Raw genomic sequence first — 26,711 nt, 5'->3', positions numbered from 1 at the left:
TTGGTTTGTTCATTCACATAAAATAATTTGGGTTACTTTTACTGCTCTTTACATGAGTATTGTTTGTCAGTTCATTCGCATGAAATAGTTTGGGTTACCTTTACTTCTCTTTATACGAGAATAAAAAAATGTTCGACACAAATAAATTTCAGGTTTTAATCATAATAAATTTTCCCCAAGGCTCATGTCTCGTCCCTCATTTATTATTAAAATTCGTTTCAGATTTACAATTTATATAAAAATTACAACAAAATCTTCCTGCGCTGAGGGATGTCGTAAATTTATACAGGTTCTTTGAATACTTAAGTACGAGCTCTAAGTTTAAGTTAAGACGGCTTGTAGATCTTGCATATCGAAGCATAGCGGACTAGGAAAACTTTACTTTTAAAGGAGCTTTCGCTACAATGTTAACAACACTAGCTTTAAGCATTTTACATTTGTTTTAGATCCTTTGTTTTAAATCCCTTACTTGTCGTTTTTTCGTTTTGTCTTCGTTTGTTCCGTTATTATAGTGTATTTTACAAACTTGACCACTCACAGTTAACATAAAAAAGCATGAAAGAAGGAGTTGCATAATATGGCAAAAATTAGAAAAAGTTGGAGAGCGCTACAAAACTATAAATTTCTTTAAAAAATGGCAACACCAACGTGGTTCGAAAGTAATGTTTGTACTTAAAAATATATATTTTCTTATGTAAGTGATCGGAAATTAGTAGAATTTCCCGATGAAAAATAAATAAAATAATAATAAAGATGCTGAAAGATGCTTGTCACAAAATATTTAAACTTTTATACTCACATGTTCCTCAAATTTATAATTTTCTCCGTGATAAATTGGTGTTTAACCGTTTTACGGAGAACGTGAAAAATAAATAAATTGCTTTAATTTTAATAATGGGTACACCGTTCTTCCTATCAAATGTTAAGCCGTCATATTCGGTAGTTTAAATCGTTATTTCCATAGTAATATTAGTTACAATTTATTGAATTTCTTCAGTTTATTGTCAAACCATACCTCATAAATGAATATATCTATATTTTATTTATTTACAAAAAAAAAACACTCATTGAACTATGTATAGTTTAAATCGCACATACGAAATGAACGCGGTTACCGCGTTCGATAAGTTGACGAGATTACTAATCTCCGTGTTCTGATTTTGATAAACACGATGTTTATGACTTCTTCCGTTCGCGGCTGTATCTCAATTGCTATATATGCCGTGATATACTATATCGCTTCTTTTACAGTGATCTCATTTCACGAAACGATCATAAATATTACTTTTCAACTCCGGCTAAAGAGATTGCAGACCGGGTGTCAATAGTTTATCTAGAATGGCGTGGAAGGAGCGATATAACCCAATTATCTTCCTTCTAGAAATACGTAGACGAGAAAAGAAGAACAGTTTAATAAGTGTTGTGCTTTTTAATTATATCAATATCTATTTTGATTTTACTACTTTTCATAAAGAATAACATGATTCATCGTAACAACCCCAGGTCATGGAAATCACAATTAGAAATTGATTGAGAGTTTTGCTTTGTTTCGCTTTGTAATTCGTTTATTGTGTTTCAATTTGTTATCTATCTAAAAAGGGTAAATATAATACATTAATAATTACGATCTTTATTGAATAAGTTACAAAACAACTACCACCAGGGTCGACATCACGGCTTACTCTATATTCCACAAGGCAGAACGGACTTTTTGGCCCAGCATAGCATGACAAGAGGTATAGTGCTGCTAAACGAAATCTCTTCTCATTCAACAGAGGTTTCAAGAGTCAATTTAGACAAGGACTCTATAATGAATTATTTTTAAATTTTTCATTTATGCATTGAAAGTTATGTAAATGATGCCATGTGTATTGTAATAGGACTTTATATATCTGTAATACACATTATTTATCTGTAATACACATTATTTAAAAAAAACATATATAATAATATTTGAGCACATTTGATACAATATAAAACTGCGAGAAATTCAATTATTATTTAAGTTTTTGCTTAACATGCCTCACTAGCCAAACCTGTATCGAGACATTATTATTTTTTCAATTTGTTTGTGAGCTAAAATTTCATTATGTCTATGGTTGCTACTTGTTTCAGTGTAGGGAATAATATTGCATCTAGATTTTTGCCATGTGATTGGATTTGAACAGTGCGAAAATATAGGACGGGTTGTTTCAAAGAAATTGAAAAATTCATCAAATTTAAGATAAAGTTCTATTCAGGTTGTGTTATTATTTCAATATGGGCTAGTCGTTTATGAGTACTGAAATAAATTATGAAAAAAATTAAAAACTTGAATAGAACTTTCGCAGAACTTGAATTGTTCAAATTATGTGAATCAACTGGCCCATTGTATGTTCTGCGGTTTTGAGTAGGTTTGTATATTGTGTGTTCCATTAGTATAGTAACATTGAGTTTAAGTTAATGTTCCGTTAAAAGTAATTTCGTTACAATTTATCTATTATTTTACATTGTATTTGAAAGTTTTAAGGACTTCACTTTGTTTAATATCTTGTCGAAGAATGTCAAATCTTGTCGCAAAGTAAGTAGGGTTGACCAAAAGTTGTAAATCCTTCTTAAAGATTGTAGGTATTTATGTTTGTGTATTGTTCAAGTAATAATATATAAAAACCACTGTATGGATGTTGCTTAGAAGTGTGATCAATACCGATTTAAAAGAAAATGGATGTCGCCAATTTACATAAGACATTTCGACTCCAAGACCAATGAAATTGGTTTTTCTGTTCAAGAAATAACTTTGATATGTGAAAACGTTTGATATGTTTCATAAGAAATTGGGAAACAAACGGGTATGCCCGCAACATCTCTTCGATGATAATAATCATTAAAATATGTATTCCAAATGATTAATCGTTTAATATCAAGAGTGGACGCGTCTGTGAAAATATTGATTCAATTTAATACTTCCATCGCTGTTTTTTAATGGTCATGATACAAAGGAGCCTGAATCCTGGGTAGATATTAATTGTTCTTTTCTATAAAGATGACAGCGATGTCACCGGTGTTAAATAATAACATAAAAGGCTGTTATAGCTGGTATATTCTGCTGGAACGGCTGGTACGGGGTATGGCTAGTACGAGTATAGCTGGCGACACAAATCTCTTATCGTCTGCCCGACTCCATTCATCAGCGTCAGGAAGCAACAAATTCAATATCAATCATTCCGTTCTCCCAAGTGTCAAGTATCACATGATCGTGGAGAAAACTGGCGATAAGCCTGCAAGGGGGGGGATTCTGGTCATGGCCGAAACTCTTCCCGATTTACAAATAAATCATTTAACAGAGATTTAGAAGTTTATCGGTTTTATTAAATAAGACTACAAAAATTACTTTGAGTTTTTTTTATTATTTTGATCTTGTCACGATACTTGTTGATACGAATTACGAAACGGATGTCGCAACCCTGTTTCGATTTCGAAATAGTGTTGAATGGCTATGTTTTGAATATGGAAAGTTAAATCGTTGTGATGTTGTTTTGAAAAACAAATACAAGTTTCCTATAAGTTGCGGTCCTTACATATTCCAAACAGCGAAAAATTCAAAAGCCTGTCTTTACCTCCCCCAAGAGGCGTCAGTTAAAAGTTATATCTGCCAAACCCTTCCAGACCACTACTGAAATGGACTAACTGTCCCCAACGACAATATACAGCAAAAAACCTTATAAATAATAACATTGTCAATCGAAAATTTTTTAACATTTTTAACTATTTCAATAAAAGCAATCAATCAATTGAGGAAGGTACCTACAGGTACTTACCTTTTCAGAAAATTTCAGTTTGGCAGTGCACTGCACCGATTTCCTGAAAATCTTTCAGGAGACGCTTTCGGCTACAACAACATCAAAAATGCCATTTAATTTTAATATTAGCACTCTATTACTTCCAAAAGTCACGAGAATAAGACCTTTAACGAATAAATTATAATAATAATACAACTTCAAATTTCCCTCTCCATTCCGTCCCTGGTTTGTCCCCTCTATTTCTCATGGAAAACTGGTAGTACCTATGTATAAAGTATGAATCGTTTTTTAAGGCAGTGATATGCTCCGATTCTCGCTAAATAAACGGGTCATCGGATTCAAAATATCATCAGAAATTGATACACTCCGCCATCAGTGTCAGACGTAATCAAATAAAAATAAGTGGAATTAAAAAACTGTGAGCGAGATTAGTAATCTACAATAAACAAACACACATTGAACATCTTGTCGAAAGTATCAATAATCAAACCAGTGCGGTCAATCGACTTTAGAGAAGACAATTGGAGTGATATTTTTTTAAGTTAAAAAAATTAACTTTTTAGAGTAATATAACTTATTGAAAAAACCTCAATTTTTAATACACTGTGAAAAAATATTTTAAAGACAAACTTACAAAAAATAAAAATGTTTCCAATTGAATTAATCTTAAGAATAACTCACTTCAAATAAGTTTAAAATCATTTAATTTTTAATTACTTACTTATTGTAATAAAACAATGTACACTCCTCTTCCAGCCACAAGCTAATGCTTCTATGGAAGAGGGGTCCTGAAATAGTGATCATATATTGTAACAAATAAACAAAAATGTACTTATATAATAAATAAATTAAAAAAAAAAAAAAAAAATAAAAAAAATGTTTACCACTCTCAAACTAAACATGTAAAACAGAAAATAAAGAAAAAGATTCGCTCGCATCTGGGAATTGAACCCATGACCTCTGCCGTGCTCAGACCACTAAGCTAATTGGACCATTCCGTAATTTGTAACTGTATTGCATTTATAACTTCAACTATCGTATCGGTGATTCAATTTTTTAATTTATTTATTTTTTTTTTATTTTTTATTAAATTTAATATAATTACATTAATTACAATATAAGATATGGGTAGTCCCACAAAGCTGTGACAATCAGCTTGTCTGTAGGTTCTACCATTTAATGTTATAACATAATACACATTAGCTTAAGTTTAAATATTAATACCAAATATAATGTTTAGGATAGATAAATAAGTATGTAAATGTATTGTATCTAAGTTTATATTATATTATATTCAATGTTGTATTTGTATGCCCTTCTTGAAAGAATTGTTATTTAGCATATTTCACTTAGGACGGGTTGTTTAGCAGAATTTGAACAATTCACCAAATTTCAAAGTTGATTTTCAACCAACCCACTCTTAGAACGGGTTGTTTCACCGAATTTACAATTCATCAAATTTTAAAGTTAATTTTCTAGTTCTGTAAAGGTTTGATTCAAGTTCTGTTATTATATCATTAATAGCCTGTTGTTTCACAAAACTAAAAAGATGAAATAACTTAAATAGAACCTTCATAGAACTTGAATCACCTTTAATTTTTGATGAATTGTTTAAAATTTTTGAAACATCCCATCCTTAGAATACTTTAATAAATTACGTCACAATATAAAATCGCCCCTCATTATTATTACGTGTATAAGTTCTTAATCGCCCATGACATTAGACGACAAAAATTCATTGTTGGTCCATTGTTAAGTGTCACAGATAAGCATCATGGTCTGCGCAGTATTGAGACAATAATCTCCACAATAATACCGTGGCCGTTGTAATGGATTAGTGGTGTTGGGCTGAGACAAGTCAAGGAGACAAAGGAGGTAGAATATTTCAGGTAGCCAGTGTCCCAGTGTGACTGTAGCCCTTAATATCATAATATTATTGAAATGTGGAAGATGTTGCCGATCACCGAATTAGGAATGATATTATGTTTGGAGATCTGAATATATCGTGGTACGTATTGGTGGTAATCTGACAAGAAATACTTTAGAATTACAAGGGGGTTGGTAGATGAAATTGAATTAAAATCAATCCTTCTAAATCCGTGCTATAATTTTTCTATTCCGAGTTGTACATTTGTCTGTTACTACGACTAAAAACTCTTTTCAACTGACAATATCGTTTCCAGTCCGTGTTTTTTATAATAATTCCATGTTTAAATTGGAGTCAACACATTTTTATGTTCAACAAATAATTAAAAATATACAAAAACAGATTTATCACTAGATACAATGTTTTTTAGAAAATCTAACACTTATGACTTATGAAATATTGGCATACAGAGCTCCAGGCCAAAAAGGCCCCTTTCTCTTTCATCATGATTTTAAATATTGGTTGTAGGATAATTAAAATCTAACACATTTGGTTGCTAAAAATGTAATACATATTTTAAAAATTAAAATGATTAACTTTAAAAAACAGATGTATCTATATATGTATGTGTAGATAGGTAAATTGTTTAAAAAAACGAGCAGTAAAATTATTCAATTAAAAAATATACCACTGGTACTAATCGAACATTAAGAAGGTGGACATTTCGTACATTTTTGGAAGAAAAAAATGTTGGTTGTTATTAATTTTTATTTATATATTTTTTTTTGTAATTTTATCAATTCTGGAAGAAGTATAGGTAGGAAAATGAGTAGAACAAATTTATTAAAATCCTGTTTAAAACGAGACAGCAGGCCATTTCGTAACAAAATGTTAGTACTTTTCGAATATATCGTTACGTGTCTTAATATTTAATAACGAAATGCGAAAATATAATGATTTTTATGAACACGTTTTCCGACGTCGCGTACTTTCCTTTTTTTACTAAAAATTTAACATGAAACCTATAAATTCATTCGTTAAGGGCCTGCGGTACCGTTTTTAACAGGATAACGAATAATTTGAAGAGATTTTTTAATAAATTATCAATATTTTATACCACTAAGTTTTTACCTTGTAGTCAGAGTAGGTAGGAATATAGTTTGGACACGTTAACCCCTAAATTTTCCGACGTTATGCAATGTACTGCTATTGGGAGAACTTATTTTCGCAATACATTTGATTCCAGATAAATTCGCTGTTTTTGAACTTATTTCGAAATAATAAAAAATAAAAATAAATGTTATTTTAGAGCATATGAAAGACTCTCAGATTCCCAAATCGATATAATAATAGTAAATAATATTTGGATAATTTGTATACAATTAATACTATAAAAATTTCAAACCAAACCAAATAAATATTTTGTAAAATAATACTATTAATAATATTATTGCTTTTCAATAAACTGTATTATAAAAGTTATTGTCACTTCATTTTTTTTGTTTAATATGAAACATTTACAATAATTTACACAACAAAGGATTTTTCAAATCCTTGATGTTGTCCAGAGATTGTTTAAAAATTTTTGGGAGCGTTTATCTTTCTAACACCGTTTTAGTCATATTTCTCACCATAATACAAAATGAGATAGTATAACTTTTATGAGACCGTATCAGACTGGGATATTATGTATCTCCCAAAGACTCTACGGTTGTTTTTTGTCGGTGACTGGGTCCCACAACAGTAAAATTCGGTTAATACGTCGTGAGAAAGTATAATATGATATCCTCTATATTTCTTTCGTCATTACAAAAATATAAAATTGTTTATTATGAGACACCCTGTCTATTGTTATCCCCGTGGACACCATTTCTCATTCCCAAAGAGCGACCTGTCAAATACTCTTTATTGTCTCTTTCGATCTGGTCGCCAGCCACCAGCCATCAGCCATCAGTTACCACACACCTCTAATTCAAACAATCCGTAGGAAGCCGAGAGATGATCATCACGATTGTCTCTTCTACTCACCGGAGAAAAACTCGTGTTAAGGCGTATTATAAAATTATGTTTATACTTTGTAAAAACAGGACAAAAAATTCCGCAATCTAAGCCATGAATTAAGGGAAAGGAACGAAGCAACCGCAAATGGTGCGAAACGCCGCTTTATTGCTTCGTTCCTTTCCCATAATTCGAGGATCGGCTCGCATTTCAACTCGCAAATGTATACGCAGGATTAGGTAACTAATCTCAGCATTTGCTGGTAACTTTCCTCAAATACATGTATATATATTTTTTTAAACATTACCTAATTACTGGGTTTTTATGTTGTTGAAGCCGGGCTGTTTTGAATATACAGGGTTTTCCAATAAGAGGTGTAATTTTGATATTCAATCGTAAAAGATCAATAGTTTCGTTGCTTGTGTGGCAAGTAGCGCCGTCTTGTTGAAAGTAAACGTTGTCCAGATCAATACCTTCCAATTCCGGCCATAAAAAATCATTAATCATCTCTCGATAGCGCAATCCATTCACCGTAACTGTTGCTCCAGCCTCATTTTCGAAAAAGTAAGGTCCAATGACTTCGCCGGACCATAAACCGCACCAAACAGTCACACTTTGAGGATAGAGAGGCTTTTCAACAATAACTCTTGGGTTTTCCGAGCCCCAGATGCGACAGTTTTGCTTATTGACGAAGCCATCGAAGTGTAAATGGACCTTATAACTCAAAAGATGATTTGCATTTGATTCACTCAAGTGAATGTTAATAATTTCAATGCGTTGTTGAAGCGTGTATCGTTCCATTTTTATTAATGGCGTAGTTTCTACTTGTCAAATGTCAAAAAAATGACAGCTTCAAAAGTAACAACTACCGAAATAGCGGGCTATTCAAAATAACACCTCTCATTGGAAAACCCTGTAGCTACCCGTGCCTAATTATATCAAATTAACAGCTTTAAATCTGATCTAATTTATCCGAAGAATACTGCGTTTTTTCTAGATACTTTTTCTTGTTGAGTAATAGAAAATATAGTACAAATCAGAGTAAATGATATAACATCTTGTCTCGTTTTTAAATACATCTATTCGAATTTCCCTTCTGTTTTCCTGAATTAATGCAAATCTTGTAAGTATCGATATGAAACTCGGAAGATAAATTCGTAGTCATTGGCAATGTGTTATCGCTAACGATTGGTGGCAATCACGCACACACGCGAACGTATTCGCATTTCTCTGTAATTCGATGACTTACTTATTGTAGTAAAAAACTTTTTAACGTGTTTATTTATATTTTTACAATTAAATTTAAATGCTTACACTACATGGTAACCGGAACAAACGGAACAGTAACCAAACAAAACATTTTTAAAATGCGATATAAAGTCATGAAAATGTTGAAAAACCAATCCAACTTTACCTAACCTAACCTAAAATGAAATGTAAATACCTACACTACACGGTGACCGGATCAAACGGAACAGTGACAAAACAAAACACTTTTTAAACGCGATATAAAGTCATGAAAGTGATGAAAAACCAATTTAACTTTACCTAACCTAACCCAACCTGGTTAACTTAGTTTTTTCATCACCTTTAATGACGTTAGATACTCAGGTATACTCGTAAGTATCACATAAGTTTTGTTTAGTTATTATTATTACTTTCAAGAATTTTTGCGGTTTCAGAAAATAAATTATTCTGCATTTATTCCGCCACAAAATTATTGCGGTCAGTTAAATTTTAAAATACAATACCTATCTAACATAAATGAAGCTTTTATTAGACAGGGACAAAGGCAGTTATCAGGTGTACAGGTTACTATATTATTAGTCGTTAATGTCATAAGTCGAACCACTCTGAAGTCTCACTACAAACATAATATTCACCTAATACGAAGCAACTAAGACAGATGATGCACACCTGCCCATTTGATCTACCACTCACTTCCAATGGACTCGTTCCACTTTTCGTTGTTTCATGAAACGCATATTTCACCCAGTCGACCATTTTCTTAATTTCAGATTAATCGGCGTGAAATTCAAATTTATTTGTCGTTTATTATTCAGAAGAAATGGGTCGTGTTATTCGAATTTTGCACATTCCAGTGTGAGTTGTACGATATATTGTGTCGTTTCATAAATTCATTCAGAGGTCAGCCACAATAAACGATAAATATTGTAGCGACACCGTCGGAGCTCGCATTATAAAAATGAAAATAATATTATAATATCCAATGTCCCGATCACAAAAAGTTAAAATCCAAGATTACTTCTTGGGTATTATTATTATAACAGCATTATATTAATAGGTACAGGGACGGCGCAATTGGGGCAGTGTGCCCCGGGCGCCAAATTGTCAAGGCGCCAAGGCGCGGATAATAAATACCTAAAACCTAACGGTCCTAACACATCGACTTGAGATTATTTTTCACAAAAACGGAGCTACACAAAAATACAAATCATTCAAATATTATTGACCAGCTGACGTGTACCCGGCATTACCACGGAGTTGACCTTAGGATATAGACTGCAGTCTCCATTTTTCTATCTTCGTCGAACGTCAAAGCGGTGCTGCCAAGGTCTGTTTTCTATGTGAGGATATTGTGTCAGCGCTTTACTAGCAGCAGACACATACCTGAACAGATGACAAACCTCGTGCTGGCACTGTTGGTGGACGCGGTATTCTTTCTCGATGCAGCAGCGGGTCCAGTTTCTTCACCACCTAGGATTCTTGCTGCAGAGTCTCCATCTTCTATCTTCGTCGAACGTCACAGCGGTGCTGCCAAGGTCTGTTATCTATGTGAGACTTGTTCAAGATATACAATTCCGCAGTACATTATTACTTAGTACTTATCTTATAAGGTTTAGCCAGCGCCCAAAAATATTTTTTTACGACATGATTACAAAACATCGACGTTTCTCTACTCTCTTTAAATATAATTTACATGAATTATATTTAAAAACCTTCTGGAAGAAGTTCTCTAAAGGATAGTGAAAACACTATTAAAATCCGTTGCGTAATTTAGAAAAATTAAGCTCACAAACAGACAAACACGTACGGCGACTTTATTTTAAACTATTTAGAGATGGCAGTGATCACCTTCCTAGGCGCCTACTGTTTTTAACAAGGGGAGTCAAACATTTACTCTCGCCATTGGGCTGAGGGCCGTCCCTGGATACATATTACAAATTACAACTTGACATTTATATATTTGCTGGCGATAAGAAGAGGAAATAAAGCCGAAATGCTTTTCTGCGATTCGTCTGTCGAATTATTGTGTTTGGGTTTCTTTAAACATTAATTATTTTTATTTGTGGGAGACGTTAGGAACGCTTCAGGAAGACATGGTATGACCAAGTGAACCAAAAACTTGAATCAGATCATGTCAAGAGTCAGAAGGGGTATGAGACGATGTATGAATGTGACTTAAGCAAGGAGTGTATGCCAAGACCGAGTTATTTGGCTGTCCGTCCTCTGTGCGTACTACCTACACCTTCGGGGGAAACTCTTTCTTGAACAGATTTCTTTTGGATTATTGTAATATTCGGGTAAAAACGAAATGTTAAAAAAAATCCTACGTGTATCTGGAATCCTCAATACGCCGACGCCACCAACTGAAAAGCTGTACGAGTAGGTACCTACATAATATAATATTATTTATCAGTTGTTCTTCTCGTTGGTTGCATATTAAAGGTAAAAAGGCACGGGATATTTATCATGTTGGCTCTATTGAAACATGAGAAAAAGACAATTTGGTTATTTATATTTATTCAGATGCGCGGAGTCATGCTGCGAGGTAGGTAGGTACTCAACTGGATACCTCTGGCAGATGAATGTAGGATAACGCGGGAAGAATGTTCAATATCCTGCAACACCGGGCCTGCGATGCGTTGTGTCTTCGTTGTGCGAGTACCTACCCAATATACCATTGGCCGGATCCAAGCTTTTAAATCTAGATAGGTACCTAGTACCTGCCTAATTAAAATATATATGTTTGTAATTAGGTAGGTACTTCTACTATCATAATATAATTATTAGTATTATTAATTATTATATTGTAAAAGTAAAGCATTTCCAATTAATGGTTAGGTATTTAGAAAAATCGGTAGGTATTTACGTTAAAAATATATTTTTTTAATACGAACACAAAAAGTAATATGATAATTGTAGTTTTCTTCGTGTTCGAGAAATTATTTTCAAAACTTTAGTTAAAGATTATTTGAAATAATTGTAGTTACTTATTCTGGAAATATTATGAAAATTTTGAGGTCGATAAAACTTACTTATGTGTTATATACCTAACTACCGTATTATTTTTAAAAAGTTGTCTAAACCGTAGGTACCTATAATATTTAAAAAAAACGTGTTTAGCAGAGCATCGATACGTAGGTTCCTACCTACCTTTTTAAACATGTTATTTTCTTAAGGAAATTAGTAGGTACAATTCTTCAAACTTATCTATGCGGTCAGCTTGAACGGAGATTTTTAACAGAAAGTTTTTTTTACTCACACTATCTAAAGTATCCACGCCCCAGATATAAATTACAAGTTTAATCTAAACATAAAAATATTAAGTATATTCTACGTTTCATAAAAAAAAACGTTTACGTTCTCAATATTTATAAATTGGAAACAATGATTATCTATTTATGAAGGTAATATTTAATGCCTTATTATTTTAGCTAAGAAAACGGGTAGGTAGAATTGCGGCAGACAAACTGTGAATAAATAAATAGCAAAAATTCTGACTCACGTTCCAAGGTGCTAATCGGTTTATTAACTACATAAGCAGTGCGTAGGTACTTATGCGGTGATTATAGTTCTAATTTTAACACAAGGCAACATTGGAGAATGCATGAATGTGGTCAACGCGTTGCATTAATAATTTTATTATTGTGCACATCCTGACGGGAAGTGACTCGATGTTGTTAATTATCTTATATGTTTAATTAGCTGAATTATATCTATATTACATTACAAACGTTATCGTTGTGAATGCACGCTGCAATCTTTGAACGACAATGTTTTCCCTAATGCTAAAATTTTTGAAACTCCTTGCTGTTATACCTACCACAAACAGGAAACTTTTCACAGATTTGAAAATAAATCTCATTATTTCGACATTAGTGATGCTGTGTGGGGGGGGGGGTTTGAGGAAATGCAGGAATTAAACTGTGTCTTGAAGAGACTCCCGTTTTATTACAGAAAAACAACAAAATTTGACTTATAAATCCACATCACGAGAAACGCTGCTTGAAATGTCTTTAGTTTTATTCGGCGACCAGAACTGAATAGCCAGGTACTTCCTCACTTTTCTCTCGCTCTCATCTCCTTCCCCTCCTCACTACCCTCTGCATCATAACATACCTTAATTGGGTATGACGTAGTCTCACCGGTTCAGATTGTTAGGAGCAGTTGTAACCCTTCTGCGGTCCTTGCGGTACTCTGGTAAAAATAAAATAAAATGAAGAAATATTAAAATACGTAATATTATTTTTATTGTGGGTAGAAAATCCATAAGTTAATTTACGGCGAGCTTTCGGAAACAGAGCTTTCCCGGAAAACACGAAGATTTACTTGCAGACACTTAATGTAGCGTTGGGCCAAACCACAAAAGATTTGCTTTTAAATTTTGTTTTGTTTTAGTGATTATTTTGTGTTCATTCTCGGGATAAACGTAGATATTTTAAATAATGTAAACACGAACATTCTGTACGAAAGATTCGATTCGCGGTTTTTTCTATTTATTTGGCGTAGGTACCAATATAGCGCCTATAGATACATACTGCACGCAACACTCAACCTGACAACGCACGCGAGCTATTGCTATACTTCGGCAAAGTTCGGGCGTTTCCGTCAGCCGAAACTCCCGCAGCACAGAGCGAGAGCGACAGAACCGAAGCGGACCGAACAGTGCTGCGCGCTCGCTCGACGGCGACGGACGTTCAAGGAGAACTGTAGCTGTGGCGTTTCTTAAAAAAATATTAATCTTTTTATGTGACTGAAACTTCGTGATCTTAAAAACTTTTGTTTTATATGGGGATAATGCATAAATGTGACAAGTTTCCCACACAGTGTGCTTAAAAATTGATAAAAAGTGCTTTCAGTTAGTGTTTGAAGTGTTTATAATGTAGTTTCGCCGGCAGAATCGTCTAAGATGGGGCGACTTCTCCGATGTTGGCAATGCTCGGTGGTTATGGATACGATAGGTGAGTTTGTTAGCCTGTTTGGAAGGTGTCCGGTTCAAATCTCGAGTGGGGAACATTACGGTGAAACGGGGCTTGCTTGATAAGTAGCTGCTATCTCTCGCAGATAAAACTGACATCTGATTGACAGTTAGCGGTGGCTCCCAACTCCCAACTTGTGTACAATGTGTAATAATATATTAATATCGCGGGACCTTCGATTCCATCGCCTAAAATCTCATCAACAACAGACTAATTTATGTACATTATAATACATATCACATTTGTGTGTGTACTTAACACGGTAGCTATTTTAATATGTTCGAATTGGAGATAAGATTGTAAAATATTTATGTAATTTGTTCAGCGGCGTCATGTGGTGTTTTGGTTTCTTCCCTCTGTTATTTATCACCGGCCGATCGTCTGACCAACAAACATTTCAGATTCTTTATATACGGGTTTTTGTTCGCTTTTTGTAGACCTCTGGGCTTTTCAGTCTATATTAAAGTCGAGATTTACCACCAAACAATACACAGGTGTATGCACTGACGTCATTATGTACTCTGGGTACATGATAATTATTTTTCGAGTTTGGTACAGTATCTGCCAAATTTAGAAAAAATCGAATTTTACAAAAGATCCCAGACCGGATGCGAATTTCCTAACACTATCTAAAATATTTATAGATAAATCTGAAATTATATATGTTTTTATTAATTTTAAAAGTGTTTTCTAATAACCGTAGAATTATTTTGGTCTCAATTTTACAAATTCCACCTAATTGAAGTTTGCTACTACGCAAACAAAATAAAATTCGCAAGTTAAAAGTCTTATCCGCCATTGTGTTTTGTTATTAAAAATAACTATAGAGTTGTTTAATTTCTAGACTTGTTTTGGCGTAAAATTTGTTTAACACATAGTGTAAATATTTAACGAGGAAACAGCAAAAAAATATAAATCATATTAAAATATAATTTATAAATAATAGTAAAAGTGCATACAGTGCTACCTAACAATAAAAGTTATATTGGTTTATTGTTATTGTCCTAATCTGTCAATTTATGGTACGTTACTGCCACCTGTTAATTATTTCCGAAACAACACCCAAGACTCAAACCCGTTTCGGGCTTAATTTCCGGGAAAATGCATCCCTTGGAGGATTGGTGAAATTCCCAGAAGTTAAAAAATAATACCTGCATTTTATCTTTTAGAAACATCTGCATTCTGATTCTTCGTAAAATAAACTTCTGTTCTGAGATAATGTGTTATTTTATATTTACAAATGGTTTAGCGACGAAAAGACATAAGTTATTACATATTATAATAATATTTATTACGCAGCACCCATGAGGTGATTTTTCATAAAAACGGAATAATACTAATCATTAAAATGTTATTATTACTATCATTTAAGATTATTTAATATATTTCAAATAGTAAGCTCAATGTCAACGTATCAATTAATAATGATTTGACTATTGTAGGTTATTTTGAGGGACAAGTTAACCACTGAAATAAACAAAAAAAATACATCCAATATTATCCCACCAATCTCTTTGTAGGTACATACTGTCAGTAATTTTGATGTACGAGATGACGGAAAATATTAGTAAGTTCTTAGTTTTCTTTAGAATTATTTTATGTCTGTTTTTAAATGCACTTTCGTGGAAATATACAAAATGTAAGATTTATTACTCATATAACTACATCAACTATCTTCTCTTGTCTTTCGTTTTCACAAACCCTTATTTTTCTTCCTTCCGAAAAATTCTTTGTTTGCAAAAAATAAGTAACCACAGCCATCCGTTTTTACTAGATTCCTTGGAGATTAGACTTTACCCGCGGTAACAAAGAAACCTTTCTATTTACCATAATATTATAATATAAGTAGCCATAAATCTGCCATCCATTCTCCGCTATACATGTTAATAATATCATAATAATGCGTTTGAAAGTAAGAACTTATTATTAAAAATACGATTTTGAATAACAAAATACTGTACAGTAAAAAGTATATGATCATTATGTAAATACAATACAAATAAAGTACTTCAAATCTAATAAAATAATAATTTTCGAAGTTCAATGAATTCGGATTTGCTTTGAATTTCAAAATTGGAATTCATATTGTGAAAAATTCAAACAAGACCTAAATTTTACCAGAGATTTATTTTAATTATGTTCTTTGCAAAATTGAAACTGATTTGTCAAGAATTCAGACTGGCTTAGAAAGCAAGCACTGCGAATAAACGCAGCAGTTTTGGAATAGCTGAAATCGCCAAACAGCGTACTGACACACACTGCAGCTGGCGTTTTTACTTAATTCCATTTCAGTACCACCATGAACTTATCCGTGATTTTTCACGGGACTGCGCTAATAATGTAATAATAAATAACACTAAACTTGTATGGCGCCAGTTTTGTGCTATTTCACTTCAAATGCATATTACTACAATACTTGCATTTATCGCATGGGCAGTTTCTCACATGTTACTCACGTCTGTGATTTATCGCCAATTCCAGACAGAGAACTTCCTATACAATAATAAGTATTATTTTATTCAAGTACCTACCTAATCCACGTCAATGTAATGTTTCTCACGGCTCCGAAGAGAAAACAAATTGACATTTCAGATAGGAATAATCGCTTCAATACGGGTTTCATTCTATAGGAACCTCACCAATTTCCATTGAATTTATTATAATCACTTCATCGCGAATTTCACCTGTAGGGACTAGGGACTTTTCCATTAATGTTTGTGCCTAACTACAATCACATCAGTAAGGATTTCATAATAACATTTATCATAATGTAGGAACCACGTAAGTTTTATATGAATCCAGTTACAACGAATTGACGCGAATTTCATCTGTTTGTGGACCATGGATTAATGAAATATACGTCAGCGGTAGGGACAGATTCATTCAATGGGTACACTATTTTTAGGGGTTTTGCTTCATAATTCAATCAATTTTCCAATTCTGTTTTCTATGAATCTAGTTATGTATAATCCCTTCAACGCGAATTTCGTCTGGGTCTGTTAGGATCAAATAAATTTTCCATGAATCTAGGTACCTATCTACACAGATTTTATTTGTAGACACCACACAAGTGTTCCGTGAATCTCTTTGTTTCAAACTCTATTATATTTATCGCTGTTAAAGTGCCGTGCAATACATTAGCTAGAAATTTGCGCATACCGTATTATCATGTGATATGCAGCTGTATAGGTTAAATAAACAAAATAATAATAATATTCTTCTCGGAATAGAAGTTCGAAAGAGCAAATATTAAAATGAATGTGCCTGCGCAGATAATAACAAACTTCTATTTGTTTCTTTACGATGATGAGCCGCAGAGGTAATCTCTTGCAATTATAGTTCTCGCACTTTCCCGTGGCGTCCGTTAGTTGTACATAATTTGTTTTCTGCATTAACCACAAAATTATTCTAAACAGAATACATAAAGGCCCATTAGCCGAGTCTAAACACCGCGAGAGATGAGATAAACAATCCGAATTAGCATCTGTAGTCGGCTCCGGCCATTAATAAGGTCGGTAACTCATTCCGAACACTGAACTATGAATGTACTTTACACTTTGTGCACTCAAAGAACGGCGAGCGTAATTGCCGATTTGACAAATTAGTCAACTATAGCGTCGGCCAATCGATACACCGTACTTGAACTCTGGCTACCGGAAAAAATATGTACAAAAAACATTACAAAGTCGTTATAAAGAGGATTCATCTTGTGTATGTCATGGTTTTCATTATTTTGTTTAATATTAGCGCCGCACGGAGATCATTATAATATTTTAACAGAAAAAAAATTATTGTGTATTTTTCAAAATTAGAATTGATTTGTGAAAACTTACTGATGTAAAATGTTGCCTCTCTTTAAGACGTGATTTTCTTCTAGTTGGACAGACAAAACATTTTTCAATAAAATAACCATATAAATAACCTGTACTAAATAAAATAAAATAAATATTGCTAATTTATTAAAAATCTCTTCATTTATTCGTGTTCCTGTTAAAAACAGGACTGCGGGCTTCTGACAATGAATTCACAGATTTTCTAATAAACTATCAGTAAAACACGAATGTGTTGTGGCGATGTCGGAACACATGTTCATAAAAGTGTTAATATTTTCGCATTTCGTCAAATAATAACAGGATAAACGCAGCTGCATGAACTGTGTTCCGATATATTAGGAAACTACTAATAATTTATTAGGAAATCGCCTGCTATTACCTTTTTAACATGATTTTAATAAATCAGCAGTACTATTCACTCTACACGTCAATAAAGTTATACATTTATCGCCAATTCCGGACATAGAATTCCTATACATGTAAATATAAATGTTCGTTTGTTAAAAACCTTATATCTCTGAAGGTTCTTCACCGGTTGCTTTGAAATTTTGACACAACTTTGCATTCGAATACGTGTGTGTGTGTTTTATGTACTTATATCATATAGATAAAATCATGCTTTTTAAAAACATGCCATCGGTTGGACGTAAAAGCAACACGCGCTATTGTTTTCCTATCTGCACAGACAGATTGAGCAACAGCAACGCGTGGCGGGGCACAGATAGTACAAGAATTATTATTATTTATATTATTGAGTTCCTACCTAATGCACGTTAATGTAATGTTTCTTACGGTTTCGAAAAGAAAACAAATTAATGTTTAGGTGGGTGTAAAGGTATAATCGCTTCAATTCAGATTTCATCTGTAGGAACTAGGAACCGCGTGAAATTCCCATGAATACAATCACTTCATCGCGGATTTCATCTGCAGGGACTAGCGACCGCATATGTGTGTAACTAACTACAATCACTTCCCTTAGGACTTCCGTCATCTTGGGGATGCTATCTGAGGGGTATTTTAAGGACAGGAATGACGAAAGTTAGGTTTTTGAAAAGATCCCCATTGTAGGAGGAAGAAAACAGGGAAGCACGCATAAAAAAAACATTTCACAGCCAAGCTGTACATTTTTATGGATGATTTGAGCTTGATAGTTACTCAGTAGTAGGTTTTTCTCAGCATCTCCGATTTTGAGTTCTACAAGAACCTGAGTGAGAAATGAGCTTGGTCATTTCAAGAGTCTCGTAAAAGTGAGTTGGTCTATGAATTTAATTGAAGCTAGGAGTGTGTGCCAAGACGGAGCTATATTATGGCGTCCTATCCGGTCTGCCTACGTCTGCGGAAAAATCGCGTTAAGGCGATGCCATACGTAGTAATGCAAAATCATGTGTTTTTAGTTTGAAAATTTGGTCGGCTAGAAATGTTTCAGATGCTTTAATTAAATACTGCGAGTAGAATACATCTTTACCTTTGAAATAATCGAGTATTTTTTATAATATAAGTCTTTTTATGAGCCCAGAAAAAAATAATGTAAAGGCCTATGAAAACTGCTTTTAAGTTCAAAATCTCCTACTTACAAACCTATTTTCGGTTATGATTTTATTGTATAATGTGTCAAATTAAGTTATTTATAAAATGATCGGAAAAAATTAAATATTTATGCCTGAACATCCACAAAATAAAATAAAGGCACTTTTTGGCCATGTTTTTTTCTTGCGTAAATCAAAACAGGCGGATGGTGTTAAGCGGGAATTTAAACCTTATCGCCATCTACGTAAGGGTTGTTATTGATAGCGGCACAATTTAAAATATTACACGACGTAGTGCATCGCCTTAATGGGTGCAAGCACTGCGATTAAACGCAGCGGTTTTGGAATATCTGAAAACGCCAAACCATCATTTCAGTACCATGAAATAGATCGAAGTTTAATCGCGGTGCATGGACCCACCTATGACTAGTTGGAGTTTTTTCACGTATTTCGATTTCTACGTGTTGCACTCCCCAATATTATAAAATTCGTTTAATATTATCTCTATGGAATATTTCAATACAACCTTTCTCTTCTTCGCGAAATAGCATCAGATAACAGCCGAGCATTATAATTCATTATTGTGCATGTACATAACATAGTACACCCTCATTCGTAGCTCAACGCCAAGGCTGCCTACTGCCTTTACCTACCTACCTGCAAACATTCCAAACAGATTGTAATATTTGCAAAATACATCATTCTCGTTCCTAAAATTCTAATATCTTTCATATATTTAACGATTGCGAAAACTCTGTAATTTAAAGATTTTGATTTTGATTTGAGAACTTTTCGATTTTATATTGTTTTGTTTCGATATCTGCCAGTGTAAAACGACAACCCTTCGAATTATCATTGCGACCTACATATTTTGGATATTTTGCTGTTTCAAATTTCCATTTAAGAATCGCTTCGAATATTGTCTTCAATAATTAAATATTTCAATATGAGTATTTATTTGAGTAATCATTAAGTTATTCCTATAACATCACATTATATCTGTTGGTGGGGCTTTCAAACAATTCCTTAGTTTACCTTTGTAAAATTATCACATTATAATTATTGCTGCTCAAATTTAAAAAAAAATCGGAACATGTAAAGGGTGGAATTAAAAAACTGACTAATCTAATATGGTTTTTGCTTTTAAATTTGTTCTCAGATCAGACCTCTCTCAAAGTTTATATTTTTCATCGTTATGGTTAATTTCACAGTATTTGAAACATCCGTCACAAAAATTGCACTATATAAATTTATTTTTTTCTTTTGCAAAGTTTTACATGAGTTTTTCTATTTCCTGTGCAGGGAATTATATTCCCGAAAATACTGGGTTTTTACAAACCCGAGAACAACAAGAAAATAATACTGTAATATTATGCAAAGTATGTATGTATGCAAAGTCGGGAACTCGGAATTCTGTGTTCCCAACTTTACATAATAATATATTACCGTATTATTTTCTTATTTAGTTGTAATTTAAATTGAATTAAATTTATTATCATACTATTTACCCAAACTTGAACAATAACTAGCTAATTAAAAAATACAGATGACTATGCAGTACCTGTTTTTATAATTACTTTTTAATGATATGTTTGTGATTACAAGCTGTAAGAGTATATGGATACAAGTCACTAGTCAGGCGGTGGTCCAGAAGTAATTAGGTTTTTACCGTTTATGTAGAGTCTAATTTCAAGTCTATTAAATTCATAGAACTAGAAATTTGACACTGGTACAATGTATCTAGCTAAAAAAGTGTCGTACGACTTATTTTAATGAATTCCTAATATGTCTTATAATATTTGAGCACTGTTCACCAAGCTACCAAGCATTAAATAAAAGCCTCACGCCAGTGCAGTGGTAATGCTGCACTACTCCCATAATATCAATAAATAAAATGAATATTTTGTAAAACAATCAGACTAAAGCAATGTTTCCTTATTCCAGATGATCGAACAGGACCGCCAATAAGCCGGATTGAAGGGGAGTGAGTGAGAGCGCGGAAGACATAACATCAACCAGTCACCAGCACCAGCACCTGTAACTGCACCAGTAACTGCACCAGCATCACAGCAGAAGCAGTGTGCAGTGGGAACATGGTGGAACTATTGTAAAGTTCAGTGAATCAAACAACGAACTATGACGCGTATAAGGACAGTGATTCTAGTGCTATCCTGTTTCGCGGGGCGAAGTTGGAGCGAAAACGCCCTCGGGTCCGGCACCGGGGCGGGGGGCAGCTCACTGCGCTGCGAGGAGATCACCATCCCCATGTGCCGGGGCATCGGATACAATCACACTTCTTTTCCCAACGACCTCGACCACGACAGCCAGGATGAGGCCGGACTCGAGGTGCACCAGTACTGGCCGCTCGTGGAGATCAAGTGCTCCCCGGACCTCAAGTTCTTCCTGTGCTCTATCTACACGCCCATCTGCTTCGAGGACTACCTCAAGCCTCTGCCCGCGTGCCGCAGCGTGTGCGAGCGCGCGCGCGATGGCTGCGCGCCTATCATGGAGAAGTACAACTTCCAGTGGCCCGAGCGCATGCGCTGCGACCGCCTGCCAGCCTTCGGGGACCCCGAGCACCTGTGCATGGAGGAGAACGACAGGGAGGCCGCGCCCCCCGAGCCTACGCGCCCCACGAAGCGCCCGACGCACCCAACCTCGTCGGTGCCCGTCTGCAAAGGAAAGAACTCAAAAAACTGCCGAGAGCCGCCAGGGGAAAGGCCCGCCGGCGGGGAGTGCCGCTGCCAGTGCCGGCCCCCGCTGGTGGCCCTGGCCGGCAACCGCACCGGCGCGCGCACCGTCCACCTCGCGGGGGTCGCCGACTGTGCCTTCCCGTGTCGCGGCGCCTTCTTCAACCCCGAGGAGAGGGAGTTCGCCGCCGTGTGGGTGGCGCTGTGGAGCGGCCTGTGCGCCGGGTCCACTCTCATGACGCTCACCACCTTCCTCATCGACACGCAAAGGTTCAAATACCCTGAGCGGCCCATCGTCTTCCTGTCGGCCTGCTACTTCATGGTGTCTCTGGGCTACCTCACCAGGATCTTCCTGGGCCATGAGGAGGTGGCTTGCGATGGCTCCGCGGTGCGCCACGCCGCCTCCGGCCCTGGAGCCTGCACGCTGGTCTTTCTACTGGTATACTTCTTCGGCATGGCCTCCTCGGTGTGGTGGGTGGTCCTTTCCTTCACTTGGTTCCTGGCCGCCGGACTCAAGTGGGGAAACGAAGCCATCGCCGGCTACTCGCAGTACTTCCACCTGGCGGCCTGGCTCATCCCGGCCGCTCAGAGTGTAGCTGCTCTACTAAGTGCCGCGGTGGACGGGGACCCGGTGGCGGGCGTGTGCTACGCGGGTAACCTGGATCCGGAGAACCTCAAACGGTTCGTGATCGCGCCCCTGCTGGTCTACTTGGCAGCCGGAACCAGCTTTTTGCTCGCCGGCTTTGTGTCTCTATTCCGCATCCGGTCCGTCATCAAGAGGCAAGGAGGCGCCGGTGCGGGAAGCAAAGCGGACAAACTAGAGAAGCTCATGATTCGCATCGGCATCTTCAGTGTGCTGTACACTGTGCCCGCTGCCGCCGTGCTGGGCTGTCACCTGTACGAGGCCGCCATGCACGGCGCCTGGCTAAGGCGACTGGCCTGCGCGTGTGCTCCTGCGCCCGGCAGCCCCCTGCAGGTGCGCCCGCTGTACGCCCTGCTCATGCTCAAGTACTTCATGGCGCTGGCTGTGGGCATCACCTCGGGGGTGTGGATCTGGTCTGGCAAGACGCTGGAGTCGTGGCGCCGCTTCTGGCGACGGGCGTTTGGGGGCGGCGGTGGCGGTACGGGGGTGGTGAGTGCGGGAGGCCCGGCCGGGGCAGCCCTGATCAAGCCTCGTCCCTACAAAACGGGACCCCCGGTGCTCCGCCCCCCGCCCCCTCGTTCGCATGTTTGACCCCCTGGACAGGGATCGGGGTCCCTCTCCAAACTCTCGTCTATCGACAGAAATCAAAGCTCTCTAGTCTGTACTTAGGTATATTTAATCATTGCGTCAGTGTAGTTTCGAGTTAACCAACGATATGTTTAGTTTTGTTAAACTTGATTTGGACAATATGTCTGCGAGAACGTGAGCTCTTTAAGTTAGTAGCACTTGTACATTTAGTAGGTGAACGTTTGTTTGTATACTGATTGTGACATAGTTTGGGGATGTCTGCGTGGAACCCAAGAAGGGTTGTAGCCTTTTAAGTATATCTATACGAGTAACTTATAGTGTATGAAACTATATTATGTGATTGTATAAATAATATAATGTATTATATAAAATTATCCATGTTTAAACTGCCATATAAATGTTCCCATTAATGTTTCATACATCAAAAATACGTAATTGTTTTATAAGTGTAGAATTTAATATTTTGTAGCATATTGACGTTTATAACTGTCAACGTTTGTACATTTGCCATATTAAATTTATTAAATGCCTGGTGAGCAACATAACACTGCAATAAAATACTTGTTTTCTTAATCCCTTTGGACCAACTTCATTTTGATGGTTTGTTTGCAACTTATTTGTTCAGTATACATATAACAGAACTTGTCTACTAAATAACAGATTTGAATAAAGTGTATTTTATGTAATACCCGTTGATTTCCTGCCCTGAAAGTTTGTTATGGAACAGATTAAATGCTGATATTATTATGGAAAATCCTAAGGATTTCATTAAAATTGCAGGATAACTTGATTTTACATGGCTGAAAATAATTAAATTTTTCATAACCATGAAGCTATGGGTTCGAGTCCCTATAATAATAATATTAATATTTTGTGCAAAAGCAAGGGTGCTGTACAAATATATAATACATTTACACAATTATCTATCTTATTGCTAACTATAGACTAGTCGAACTAATATCAATTTATGGCTAACAGATAGCATCAACCGGTGGATTAAAATAATTAAATTTTTAAAAATCATGAAGCGATGGGTTCGAGTCCCTGCTGATGAATTTCAGGAAATTTTCACAATCCATGCATTGATGATTAAAATATTTTTTTCCTGCAGATTAAAAAGAAGTCAGTGATATTAAATAATTGCTTTGGGTCATTCAAAATCATATACTTAAAATAAAATTGGTTCATAAAATTATGTATTTATCTGTCTGTGCACGGTGTTTGGAAAATCATAGTACAATTGGAAAACTGGTGAATCTACATCAAAAACTTTTTTTTTCGATCTGAGCATTTTATTTTGTTTTTTCAGCAGCTAAAAGGTTAATAAGGGTCGAACCAGGTCTAAACTTCGGCATATTTTAAAAGTCATTGAACAGTTGATATTAACTGTTTACGTTTTTTTTTCAAAATTGACCTAAAATTCCAAGTTTGGAAACAATTTACTCGAAAATAAAAGCTTGATTCAATAAAAGTTATACATAAGATGTTGATTCACCAGTATATAAAGTTATACATAAGATGTAGATTCACTAGCACCAATATATGTATAAAGTTATACATAAGATGTATGTTCACCAGCACCAGTATATAAAGTTATACATAAGATGTAGATTCACCAGCACCAGTATATAAAGTTATACATAAGATGTAGATTCACCAGCACCAGTATATAAAGTTATACATAAGATGTAGATTCACCAGCACCAGTATATAAAGTTATACATAAGATGTAGATTCACCAGCACCAGTATATAAAGTTATACATACGATGTAGATTCACCAGCACCAGTATATAAAGAAGGGTGTCCCATTGTGGGTTTGTTTTTAAAAATTTCTTATTCTTCCATTTTATTCATTAAATTGATGAAATTTTAAACATGATTTTCAAAACAGGAGGAAAGTCACGGTCTACATGAGATCTCTAAAAACTACCCCCTTTCCCACCCCTTATAGCTGAATGTTGTTACTTGATGAAATTTTGCACACTTGACATTAAAAAGAAGGAAAAAAAGAATACTGTTTGCATCTGATTTGGAAAAACTCTGTGTGATGCCGGGGACCAAAGACATTTAAACATTTTTTTTTTTTTTTTTACTTTAACCCTATGGAGGAAATTTCCCTCAGAGCCTTTGTCATGTTATGGGATGCTGTGTAGAGGGACTTTTTTAAGGAAATGAATAAGGGGAAGGTATTGGGAAGATGAAAGGTATGATCGTTGGGTAGGAACTAGGGATCAATGTGTCCAGGAGTGACTGACATATGAATATATCTCTCCCACTGCGGCGCAAGGCGATAGGTCGAGAGTCCAGTTGGAGAGGTCTAAGGGTCTCCCCAAACCAGCCTCCCTCCATCTGGCACGCCAAGCTGGTGGGCAAGCACATCCTGAACACACCTCACCCGATGAACCCCTGCTAAATCACCAAACATAGAGAACCACTTATTGTGATCTAAGGCCGTAGTGTTGGTTATCCAATAAATGTTTCCCGGGGCGGCGGTACCCAAACCGCCTCCCAAATTGAATGCCGAGACTGTAAAAGTCTTTAAGGACGGGTTGTTTCACAGAATTTTAACAATTCATCAAATTTAATTAGTTAATTCCAGTTCTGTTAGTATTCAAGTACTGTGAATCAACCGAAAAACCATCAACCAAATGATGAAAAAATGACCGTGTGTCTATAGAAAACTCATTTTTGTCCTTGTGGTGAAAATGATACAATATTGGAATTCTTTCTTGAGTAGGCATATATTCTATTTCTATTTTTCATACTAACAATTCGTGGTGGAATTCCATTATTATGATATATTGAAACAATTTTAGAGTTTTTTTTTTTCTGAAGGTAAAGGATGAAATAGTGAAAAAACTTTAAAATTGTTTCAATATATCAAGACATGTTGTTGTCTGGCCGCGCATTTGCTCAAGCGATAAGAGTCGACACTTTGGCCCATATGGCTATACTAACTGAAGTTTTGAAAACCATTCTTTTTACAGAAGAGGAAGAGTACAATGTTTTTAAACTTTTTTATTTATTAACCGTTACCAGTTTCAACCTATCACGTCTAAACTAGCAGGGCTGGTCCTGTTCAGGCGCAATCATAAGGTGCCCCTGGTCTCCAGTAAGAGTTAATAAAAAAAAGTTTAAAACTGTTTCAATTTATCTATCATTATAAGCATAAAGAGTACAAGTTAAAAACAACATCTTTTCAGGAGAGCGATTTCAAATTTATAAACTGTGAGTACTTCTATTGGGTGATTAATCCCCCGCATACCCAAATTCTACCGATTTATAACAAGTTTCTCGTTAACTCTCTAAGTTTTGTTCCAAAAATAAAGCTATTTTTGAAGATAATATCTTTACATTTGTTATGCTGAAACTTTAATAATATGAAATTCCCTGGATAAAAAAAAAATCACAAAGTAACCTCCGAAAAATATTTAAAAGACGTTTTGTTCTGTTATTTAATATGTTGTAGGCATGAAAAAATTCACGGTGTATCTTTAAATGTAACTAAAGCATTTCTTGAGAGACTTTTGCTCTATTTCAAACGAGTCATGTTTTATTAAA

The 26,711-nt window shown here is 35.3% G+C and overlaps 1 protein-coding gene across 1 annotated transcript; it reads left to right on the top strand.

Annotated features, from left to right (window-relative positions):
- Positions 1-13,567: 13,567 nt before the first annotated feature.
- Positions 13,568-23,700, top strand: LOC149422458 (frizzled-2-like). The gene is made up of 2 exons (XM_089633816.1): positions 13,568-13,850; positions 21,172-23,700. Exon 2 carries the CDS (start codon positions 21,364-21,366, stop codon positions 23,149-23,151), a length of 1,788 nt encoding a protein of 595 aa, XP_089489942.1. The 5' UTR covers positions 13,568-13,850; positions 21,172-21,363; the 3' UTR covers positions 23,152-23,700.
- Positions 23,701-26,711: the final 3,011 nt, after the last annotated feature.

The sequence above is a fragment of the Hesperophylax consimilis genome, chromosome 7 (genome assembly GCF_061612785.1).
Source record: "Hesperophylax consimilis isolate HC1 chromosome 7, BYU_Hcon_1.0, whole genome shotgun sequence".
Classification (NCBI taxonomy): domain Eukaryota; kingdom Metazoa; phylum Arthropoda; class Insecta; order Trichoptera; family Limnephilidae; genus Hesperophylax; species Hesperophylax consimilis.
The sequence above is the reverse complement of the archived record's forward strand: the minus strand, read 5'-3'. Positions and strand labels throughout refer to the sequence as shown.

Bases quoted from the DNA above. Each gene is read 5' to 3' on its own strand.
- LOC149422458 (XM_089633816.1), top strand. From the start codon at position 21,364: ATGACGCGTATAAGGACAGTGATTCTAGTGCTATCCTGTTTCGCGGGG.